Below are 11,823 nucleotides of genomic sequence, written 5' to 3'. Positions count from 1 at the left end.
AAACGCACTTTTTTTTTGCAGGGAAAAAAATGTGCATTTATTATTTTTTGTTGCAGGAGCCTGTAAACCATTGCACCATTGATCAGCAGATCGCTGGTGCCATGCAAGTCTCCTGCACACCTATCAGTATATCTGCTTGCCTGTTTGGGATGTACGGGCAAGCAGATACGCTGCCAGAAAAAAATCAATGAACTACCATGGTGCTCTACACTGTGTTAGTGGTTCATTGAGAACTACAAGGCGACAGCCGCTAAGGCTGTCGGGACTTGTAGTTTCTCATTCACAGAGGACTGAGTTTTTAAATTTTTTTTTTTTTTTTTTTAATCCTTGGGTAGCTGGACTCTCCAATCAGCAGGGAGCATGAGCTTTGCTGATAGGAGAGCGCTAGCTCTGACTCTGTTTGGGATGTATCAGACCTCCAAGATGGATCACAGGGTGCGAGGGTTGCACTCACCAGCATGTCTGTATATTTCCACAGCTCTCTGTCTCAGTGTTTCCATGCTGTGGTGAATAGAAAAGTGTCACTCTGTGACATTTCAATAAAGCTGAGAAAACAAAAAAGGTAACCAGTGCCTTTCCATGCAAAGCACTGCCCCCACTGACAGACACTAGCCCAGTGTGGGCAAGTATGCAGCTGTTTTCTCAGAATTCTATTGTGTAGATTAGGGGTGTCAAACTGGTAGCCCTCCAGCGGTTGTGAAACTACAAGTCCCATCATGCTTCTGCCTTTGGGAGTCATGCTTGTAACTGTCAAACTTGCAATGCCTCATGGGACTTGTAGTTTGGCAACAGCTGGAGGGCCACCAGTTTGACACTCGTGTAGTGAAAACAGCTATCTGTGTACTAGGTGATATCACAGACTGATAGGGAAACCTCTCAGATTCCTGATCCCTTCCATCCCCATCTGCACCCCCCGCTGGTCACATACAAAGTTCCTCCACAGGCTCTTCTCCTTTAGGAAGTTGCTCCAAAATCTATCCACTGGATTCTGTTTGGTGGGGGGCAGGACGGGTTCCCGAGGACTCAGCTCCTGATCCCTCAGCCATTTCCTCCGCAGGACCCTCAGCTGCTGCAGCCGTAGCTTCTCGTCTTCGGGGCTCAAAGCCATTACTATGTGAATCGGCCTCTCTACAAATCACACCTCTGTTTCTTCAGCACTTCACAGAGGACACTCGGAGTCTTCGGCGCTGTTTAATGACGTCAGTCGTGGGAAAGGTGCACAGGCCCCCTCTGCTGGTTATTGATCAGTACTACATTGCTAGTTGTGACAAGCAGCCAATATGGAGTGGGGGTTAGCATTACAGTACATCTTACATTTGTAGACTGCTGTGTAGGTGGCTGCATGGTCTGTCTTTAATATTCTTATGGGGAATGTATAAAACTCATCACATTATTTAGATATGCAATGCAGCTATTTGCCTTTGTCTATTATTTTTAGTAGTCTTTTGCAGGCCATAGATGGTTCGTTTATCGGCCAATTTTTCGCCCGAAAAACGAAACCGGTTATTCTGTAAACCAATGTTGCCACCAATAATTGCGAAAATCGGACGTTTTTCACAAATTTTCCAGCATGACTGATAAAAGAAATGAGGAGGAACCGCAAAAATCGGCCGATGCCATTGCCCCACTAACAATGCGAAAATCGTCCGATTATTCTTTCGGACGAAAAATAGGTTGATAAACAAACCGTCTATGGCCTGCATTAGAAGAGAAAAACTAGTGTGGGCAGCACAGTGGCTAAGTGGTTAGCTCCTCTGCCTGGCAGCACTAGGGTTGTTGGTTTGAATCCCAGCCATGGCACCACCTGCCTGGAGTTTGCATGTTCTCCCTGTGCCTGTGTGGGTTTCCTCCAGTTTCCACCCACATTCCAAAGATATGCTAGTAAGTTAACCGCTTTCCATCCAGCCCATGTACATAAACAGCCAGACAGGAGCCGTGCCAAAGCGGGTGGCCGTTTATAAGTGGCCCCCACATTTACTGCCTGTGCACACTCCCTGGGAGCATGCAGCACCACGATCCGGAGTCCTCCAGACACAGCAGAACACAAATCACTGTACAGGACCTCTGTGTGGAGGTCCCGATTCATGTGATCACTGATTGGCCAATCAGTGATCACATGAACAGTAGTAAACAGATGTCACTTCATCATTGCTTACAATGTGTGAAATCTGTGAATGATCACAGAGGTCACATGGTACAAGGCTATTCACAACAGCCTTGTACCATGTGACAAGCTGTAACCAATAACAGCTCTCACAGTATTTCTCAATAGATGCAAGAATGCAGCCAGAGAGAAAGAAAAATGATTGCTTTTACAGCCTTTATGGGTGTAAAAGCAATCAGTGTAAAAAAAAAAATCTTTATCACCCCCCACAAGTAGTACAGTGTTACTATAGTGACACTGTACTGCTAGGGTGACAGTATGTTAAAAAAAACAAATAATAATATAAAAAAGGATAATAAAAATGTAAAAAACATTTTTGAAAAATTATAATTTTTGGTTATAAACTAATTTGGGTTATTTTTTTTTACTAAAAAGATAGTGAATACATTTTGGGCAAGATTTATGAGGAAAGATTATTTATTTGCAAAATTTTATAAGAAAAAAACTTTTTTTCACAATGTTTGGACTTCTTCATTTATATAGCAAAAAAATAAAAATCCCAGTGGTGAATAAATTCCACCAAAATAAAGTTTTATCTGTCTCAAAAAAATGCTAAAAAATGTATATGGGTACAGTGTTGCATGACCTCGCAACTAGATTGTAAGCTCTAACGAGCAGGGCCCTCTGTTTCCTCTTGTACCAAATTGTATTGGAACTGTAATGTCTACCTTCATTTTGTAAAGTGCTGCGCAAACTATTGGCTCTATATAAATCCTGTATAATATTAATAGTAATAATTGTCATCCAAAGTGTGACAGCACTGAAAGCTGAAAATTGGCCTGGACAGGAAGGGGGTGAAAGTGTCCGGACTTGAAGTGGTTAATTGAATCCTGTCTAAATTGTCCCTAGTATGTGTGTGTATGAATGTAAGTTAGGGAGCTTAGATTGAGGGTTAGGGACTGATGTGACTGTACAACATATATGTAAAGCACTGCATAAATTGACGGCGTTATACAAGTACCTGTAATAATAGTGTAACTAAAGGGCTTTTTTGAAACTATAACTAAAACAAAACGTTTTTTATCAGTTTTGGGTAGAGTGGTGAGGGATTAGAACCCCTGTCACATTTTTATTGCTGTCTGTCCCCCCATTAGGGAGATTCTCCCTCTCTATTTGTCCTGTTTACCATTATCATTGAAAGCAAAAGAAAATCTCACATTTTAGGTTGACACCAGAATGGTAATAGAGGGGGGATCTTACAATTGGGACATTAGTTCTATGACCTGGTGGTCCCCAATGAATTCCCTGAATTTGCAGGATTTTCCTCTCACTTCTTGTCAGGGGCGGACTGACAACTCATGGGGCCCCCGGGCAATAGGGGATCATGGGGCCCTTGTGTCCTTGCCCACACTCAAAGCACACCCAAAAAAGCCTATAAAAAGGTACCAGAGGCATTTCATGGGGCCCCCTACTGACCCCGGGCCCTCGGGCAGTGCCCGGGTGCCCAAATGGTCAGTCCACCCCTGTCGCAAACGTGCGCAACACACAGTGAAGGACGCTGACTCCATTTTGTTAAGAGTATCCATTTCTCCCTTATAATTCCCTCTCCCTCCCTTTCTGAGAGAAGACATTTGGCCAGCGTGTGTGTGTGTGTTGGTTGTGGGTCACTGGCAGGCCAAGGCATCTCTGAGCTAGGTGCCTGGCTGTCTGGGAGAACCTGTGCCATTTCACACCTCAGAACAGATAAGGCAAGCTTTCTCAGGAGTTGAAAGAGATTCTGACTTAATGAACCTAATGCAGCATAGGTGACAGAATCAGATAACACTCCTCAAAATCCATTTTTCCCCTATGTCTCATATCTTGGAATATGAGAAATGTACATAAAAACCAGACATACCGTCAGATTGGCTAGAAGGAGCCGGACAGTTTGATGGGTCACGCGACTCGTCTCGCATACACAGGAAAGCAGAAAAATAGATCTCGTGAACCGTTCAGTATAGAATTACATAATTCATATCTAATCAATCCTCAGACTTGTCTGCATAATAATCTACCCGAGGGTGGAATGTCACTTGTGCAGATGGGAAGTTATGGGCCAAAATATGTGTTATGAAAGATTTTGGCTCTAGTTTAGGCCTACGCCCAGACGTTCCCTCCCAAACGATGTATTGGTCCTTTGACTTCAGCAACACCCCTGCTGGAAACTACAAATTGGGCTGTCAGGCCTTAGATTAGAAGTTGAAGAATTCTCCCATTGACCATCGTAACATAGCTCTGAAACTTGGATCTGCTAACCCAGGACTTTGGCAAGTACTTTAACCCTTTCACCTCTCTCCGATATCTCTTTGCTGTGCTGTGGTTCTTTGTATATGTATATATATATCTTAGTTACATCTTTTTTCTGTAAATATTTTTATTGTACCCGTTTGACCTTTTAGTAATAAATCTTTCTTTCTGAAAGTGTTGAATTGTTTCTATAGCTCTGTATTGCAATTTACGAATCCCTGCCTCTAAAGAGAACGCTACTGTTTGCTTAACCCTCTGTATAACAGGCCTGTGTTATGACCGTTTTATACAGACGATTATCTCAATCATTATAGTGTTATAGCTTCCTCTTTCTCTGTACAAAAAGGAGGTGGTGGCAGTGTGAAGGGTTAATTGCATAATTAACCTGACCCAGTAACAATGGCCCAGGCTGTCAGTACATCGATTGTGGCCCATTAGCTGGGAAATCGTTGTGCAGGGTGCAGCTGGGTGTGGCATTGTTATGCACGTCACATCGCGGTTTTAGATTGGCTAGTCCTTCGGTCACGAGTTTGGTGAGAAGGTCTGGGGTCTGACACCGCGATCGTGACAGCCCGTGCTTCTTGTTTAGCTATGGGACAGGAAGTGAAGGGAAATATCCTCAATAGGACAGAGCTGACAGAAAATAAATCATCATGATTCAGCATTGTTCAAGGTTTGTCAAAGCAATAGAATCTGCAATTCTATGCTTATAAATGCAAAATAATACACTTGAAGGATAAGTTCACCTTTTGACAAAACATAATAAATGCACATTTTTTTGCAGGTAAAAAAATGTGCATTTATTTTTTTTTTTTTTGCAGGAGCCTGTAAACCAGGGCTTAAAATTTAAAGTCCTGAGCTACTAGCCAGGCCTTAGAGTTACTCGCCACCAACAAACACACACAAACAGAGACACCTGTACACACATGCAGACATGTACATACACACAGAAACATATACACACACACAGACATGTACATATATATACACACAGAAACATGTATACACACATAGGCACGTACAGACATGCATACACACAGATACATAGAAATACACATGTACATACATACACAGACACATGTACACACAGACACATGTACGTACATACACACAAAAACCCACACACATGTACACACACAGACACATGTACACACACAGACACATGTACACACACATACATGTACATACATGCAGGCACATGTACAGATACACACATGTACATGCATACACAGACAAACACACACACATGTACATGTACACAAACACACACACTCCTATAAAACGTTGCAGTACTTCGTTGTTCACTCACAGATCCGAGTACTGCACGCTAGTTTAAGTTTTGGATAGAGTGAGGATAGGTGAGGGATTAGAACCCCAGTCACATTTTTATTGCTGTCTGTGTCACCATTAGGGAGATTCCCCCTCCCTGTTTGTCCTGTTTACCATTCTCATTGAAAGTGAAAGAAAATCTCACATTTTAGGTTGACACCAGAACAGTAAGAGTAAATATTCCAATGGGGACACCCCAGATTTCCCTCACTTTAGAGGGATTTCCTCTTGCTTCCTGTTTTGGCTGTGGAACAGGAATTGAAGGTAAATCTCCCCAGTGAGACATAGATAGCGAAAACAAATACAGGGGTTATAACCCTCCTTAAGTCTAGGTTCACACCTAAGCGTTTTCCTCAGCGCTTTGCATTTTGCAGAAATCCACTACAGTCCATTTAACATGATTTCCTATGGGACATGTTCACATCTCTGTGTTTTCACCCAGTGTGTTTTTTGGAAAGGGTCGCAGACTTTTTTGAATGCAAAAAGTTGTGTTTTTGGTTCTATAGACTTCAATGGAAACGCTGCAGAAAAGCAGGTTGTGCGTTTTTGCTGCGTTTTGCATTTTTATCTACCTAGCAACAAGAAGAAAAAAAGCAAAACGCATAAAAAAGTATCAAAAACACATGCAAAATGCATCGCAAAAAGCACTGCAGAAACGGATCAAACACAAAATGCATAGGTGTGAACCTAGACTTACTCTGTCCAAAATGAAAAAAGTAATGGACACTTTAGGCCTCATACACACTGGACATTTTTTCTCTCTCTCCTAGACATCTTTCCTCCTGGAAGCAGAATTTTGGTGCAAAAAAAGCTTGATGCTTGTAAACACATTTAACACGTTTAGCGGCATCAACCGTTTGAGCGTTAATTCATTTCATTGTCCATAACAATAATTTATTCAGGCTATTGAAATGCGTTAATGCTCAAACACTAAATGCGAATATCGTTAAAATGCGTTTAGAGTGTAATATCCTGACATCATTGCTTACTACTAGTGAAATCTGTGAATGATCAGAGGTCACATGGTACAAGGCTATTCACAACAGTCTTGTATCATGTGAAAAGCTGTGACCAATCACAGCTCTCACAGTATTTCTCAATGGCTGCAAGAATGCAGCCAGAGAGAAGGAGAAAGTATTGCTTTTACAGCATTTATGGGTGTAAAACCAATCAGTGTAAAAAAAGAAAACAAAAATCATCATCACCCCCACAAGTAGTACAGTGTCACTATGGTGACACTGTACTGCTAGGGTGACGGTATGTTCAAAAATAAATAAATAAAAATATTTAAAAAAAATAAAAATGTAAAAAAAATTTTTTTTTAAATTATAATTTTTGGTTATAAACTAATTTGGGTTATTTTTATTTTTACTAAAAAGATAGCTGAAAATATTTTAGCGAAAATTTATGAAGAAAGATTATTTATTTGCAAACTTTTATAAGAAAAAACACTTTTTTTTTCAAAATGATTGGACTTTTTCATTTATATAGCAAAAAAATAAAAATCCCAGCGGTGCATAAATACCACCAAAATAAAGTTTTATCTGTCTCAAAAAAATGCTAAAAAATTAATATGGGTACAGTGTTGCATGACCGCGCAATTGTCATTCAAATTGTGATAGCGCTGAAAGCTGAAAATTGGCCTGGACAGGAAGAGGGTGAAAGTGTCCGGACTTGAAGTGGTTAAAGTATTGCATTTACATCAATTAAATGGTAAAAGCTCCTTTAAGATTATTTTTCTGTGCACCCACAATGCAACTCTCCTGCGGCGTCCGTCACCCAGCTCCTCCATTTCTTTGTAATTTTGGTGATTTCTAGTGAAGGAAATTATTTTTCAGCATGCACAGTAGGTAGCGGAAGTTTCATTAACATGTATGCCTCTGTAGTGTGTACTTGTCTCAGTCCAGAGCACTAAGTGTTATTTCTGTCCACTGCATTGTTCCCCTGCTATCAGCATGAGTCCCTTCTAATGAGTGTTCCTGACACCAAGAAAGAAATGGTGACAGGGGAAGGATCTCCAGCAGATTGACAGCCTCTGTTCCTGTGTGCTGTGTGAAGGAGGGGGCATGTGTCCACTCTGTCCAATCAGCTCTCAGAGCTCTCCTCACTGATGTAACTTCAGCTCTCCACCCCCTGCTTTTAAGAGCTGAGAGATCCTATGTAAATTCAGCACTTTGAATGGATGTAGATAAGAGAAGACTGCAGATAGACAGGTACAACTTATGTAGGTGGATTTGTTTCATCTCTGTGTATCACCTGAGGCCAGTCACTTCACTAGGTATATGTAAGGGTTTACAACCACTTAAATTGATAAGCAATTGTTGGCAAAATACAATAGCCATATGTTTATTATAGAGAGATTCCTGTAATAAAGACCGATTACTGCTGCTTTCTCTCCTAGTACAGGGTGACTGGTCTTGTCTCCACCCCCTCCTCAATTTATTTTACTGTATCTAAACCCTAAAATTAGGAGTGTAATATACTGTAGCTTACCAGTAGTTAGATGTGGTGGCTGCACTAGTTTTCTTTTTCAAGCTAAGAACATTGTCTGCAAGTACAGAAACCGCTTGCTGATCTTGCCGTGCAATATGCTTGTCAGATATGAGATGAACTGAAATTCACTTTATGAACTGTCTTCTCTAAATCACACACACCCTCCTCTCTATGCAATACAGATGAGGAGAGAGGGAGGTGTTTTTAGTTCAAATTAGCAGTGCAACTGATGGTGACAACACGGCTCCTCCATGGACACAGTATGGTAAGTGAGCGTTGTCACCCCAGGACAGGAAGCGTGTTACAAGCAGGATCATCAGATGAAAATAAAGCTTGAAGATGGCAATACACATTTCAAATTCCTCTTGCGCTGCCTCGCAAACTGACCAAGGAAAATTAAAGTGTTACTAAACCCAGGACCCTGCATTCACTATATCTGGTCTCCCACAGTACACACAACATGGAAGTGCAATTATTTTAGTACAGGGGTGGTCAACTGTGGCCCTCCAGCTGTTGGTGAACTACAAGTCCCATCATGCCTCTGCCTTTGGGAGTCATGCTTGTAACTGTCAGTTTTGCAATGCCTCATGGGACTTGTAGTTCTACAACAGCTGGAGGGCCACAGTTGCCCACCCGTTTTAGTAAATATAAACTGCTAAATACCTTTTCTCATCAGCAGTTAGAGCAGTCTTGTGACTTCTATCAGTGTCCAGCAGAGCACTGGTTAAAGCTTGAAGGAGAAGTTTTCATTCTGCTCTAGGAAGATACAGGACCCCTGACCTCTGTCTGAACAGCACTGATTGGCCCTGTGCTGATCCAATGCACCCTTCCAAGAAAAAAAAACTCTAGCAATACACACCAAACTGAGCATGTGCAGAGTGACTCCACACGATATGTTTTATCAGGAGTTAAGAAGGGGATACTGGAAGAAGGGGAGGATCAGAGAAGACAGGATCAAACAGCGTTTTTATACAATGCAGAGGATTAACCCCTTATGTTCCACACTGAGTATAACAAGCATGCTTTACTGCACATACAGACTGATTTTACTGTTGTGGGTTTAGTAACACTTTAAGCAATTCTCCCATACTTGATAAGCAGTGTGGAAGGAGGAATGTCAGCCTCAGGCTATTGTACTCTACCTGTACCATGTATGGGCAACTTTAGAAAAGAAGACTAAATCAGCCATTTGTGGACTGGTATAATCTGCAATATTTTTTTTTTTTATACACTTTGATACAGATGTAAAGTCAGCAGAACACTCACCTCCATTCCAGCGATGCAATCGTTGGATCGCTCGCTGGCCGCTGGTGGGTATTTGGCTCCTCGGTGAGGATGGTATGACAGTCATTCAACCTGTCACACTGGCACTGTGCCGATAATGCATACTGAGCTGCACAACTCAGTGTACTTTCAGTAGAAAATTGCAAAAATGCAGGTACATATGCTTTAATGCCAATGAGACACAGCATGTCTGTTCTATATAAAAAGCTGCCTGATCACAATTTTGTCTCATTTCGCATTCATTTGTTAAGTAAAGCATTTGTTTCATCATATTCATTATGTTAGAATGATTCATTTTCGGAATTTGTTTCGTATATTCAGATTTGTTTCACACATTCAAATTTGTTTTGTATAGTCATGGTTCCGAGTCGATTCGTATTTTCAGAATTTATTTCGGAAGATTGGCTATATTCGTTTTAACGTTTTAATTTCTTATTTCGGGAGATTGCTTGTGCACTCCGAGTCATCCCTGCTAGTTCAACAGACAAAGAAAAATGGAATGGCATGATTGTCATTCATTATGTTATGATTCAGAGATTCTCATGGATGCACCTCCATCCAACCTAAACACAATATGCAGGAATCACCATTTTATTTCACTTTTATACCTTACTGTATTTATTGCAATATGTTTTCATTTCACATGTAGTGCATTTTTTATAATAATGAAAAATGTTAGTGATCCATATGAAACTTGCAGTGCTGTGTAAGCTGTGAACCAGGGTGGGCTCCCCAGGATACAGTGAAGTCACGAACGAGGAAAGCAACCCCAACACCAGCTTTTACCACAACAGAATTTTACTTAGATGTGGCAAATAAACACAACCACAAATGCTGGAAACATACAATAAATTTACATACACCCAGCCCAAAGGCTGAGACCCTTGTGCTGCACAGCACGGCGCCTCCTGATGGATGAAGGTAGAAAGTGAAGTAATTTACCTACTGGCGGGCACAACTAAGCTGCCACACCTTACCTGTTATTACCCTAAAAGAGCAGGAATCAGTGTATGGGTGTATGGTATGGGCTAGCCTGCGGTGCAGCACAACAGCTTACACTCTTACACAAATGTACAGTATTCCCCCTCCCATAACTGGTCCTGTAGCACGTGCCTGAGTATTCCTTCTGAGCAAAACGCCAGTCTGGCTTGAGTTTGTAGGATTTTATCAGCTCTCCAATGTGAAATGTCACTTTAAGGTGTGGAGTCCTTCCAATAATCAGTAACAACACTTGTGGCCTGACACAAACAGAGACACTAACTATAGGCCTGGACTCAGTCTCAAGGCGCCAACACTGAAATCAGGTGCGTGCACGATCTTACCGCCCCGGGCCTGCTTTTCATCTGCTGGTGACTCTGAACAGAACAAAATGTCTCTCCAACAAGCATGCGGTCTTGCCGTATATGTTGCTTAGTTCCTCTGCTCTCATCAGCCTTCCTGGCAGCAATCTCATCAGCATTCCTGGCAGCAATCTCATCAGCATTCCTGGCAGCAATCTCATCAGCATTCCTGGCAGCAATCTCTGGTTACTGAGAGACGCTTTCACACCTGGATGTCATCAGATTCTCAGCTCTCACGGCCCCTTATTCACCATGCTCCAAAACATGGCTTCTCTCTCTCCTTCCTGTTCTCTCCAACTCTGTGTGCAAAACCCCACCTCTTCATGAATATACAAATATCTGTGCAGTCTGAGGCTGTGTTAGAAAAACAGTGACATCTTGTGGCTAAACTGCAGAATGTCAGTCAAAACATTAATTTACCTCCACACAAACAGTGTTCAAACAATGAGAGCTGTTCCCCAACTCACAGCTGCTCTAAGCTGAGACAGAGTTCTCCCCACCTGTTGCAATGAAGGGAGCTGGTGTCAGCAGGCCCGGACTGGCCATAGGGAGCACCAGGCATACATCCAGTGGGCTTGGGTTGGCAGGCTGTGTGTTCTAAGAAGGGAGGCCTGTTGATGACTGGGACGCTTAGCGGGAGGTAAGCGCCGACCAAGGTCTGGACAGAGCTAACACAGACCGCGGCCGCTGCTCACCACTCGCTATGCGACCATTCCTATAGCAGGGCTGGCGCCAGCAAGCTAGGGAGTGCGGGAAGGCTCCAGTCAATGACACACAGGAAGCTCCTGCAGCTTCAGCGGCGAGCTTCCTCCTACCACCGACCGGCACACAGCTGCACAGGGAAGGAAGGTGAGTGCACCGATCCAGTGTGTGTAACAGCCAAACAGTCTACAACCATGAGTGTGGGGTAGGTGGATTGAGCTGCCTCTTTGCTATATAGAGCTGTCTCTTTGCTGAATGGGGCTGTCTCTGCTGGATTAGGCCATC

The 11,823-nt window shown here is 42.4% G+C and overlaps 1 protein-coding gene across 1 annotated transcript in view; it reads right to left on the bottom strand.

Moving 5' to 3' along the window:
* NDUFB6 (NADH:ubiquinone oxidoreductase subunit B6) overlaps window positions 1–1,209 on the bottom strand; it is an 18,801-nt gene extending 17,592 nt beyond the window's left edge. Inside the window, exon 1 of the mRNA XM_089674752.1 lies at window positions 929–1,209. Within this exon, the coding sequence (XP_089530878.1) occupies window positions 929–1,108 (180 nt within the window). The 5' untranslated portion in view covers window positions 1,109–1,209. The remainder of the gene's footprint in view (window positions 1–928) is intronic.
* Window positions 1,210–11,823: the final 10,614 nt, after the last annotated feature.

This window comes from Staurois parvus, unplaced genomic scaffold (assembly GCF_062004578.1).
Source record: "Staurois parvus isolate SC_StPar_1 unplaced genomic scaffold, SC_StPar_1.0 ptg000012l, whole genome shotgun sequence".
In the NCBI taxonomy this organism is placed as follows: Eukaryota; Metazoa; Chordata; class Amphibia; order Anura; family Ranidae; genus Staurois; species Staurois parvus.
The sequence above is the reverse complement of the archived record's forward strand: the minus strand, read 5'-3'. Positions and strand labels throughout refer to the sequence as shown.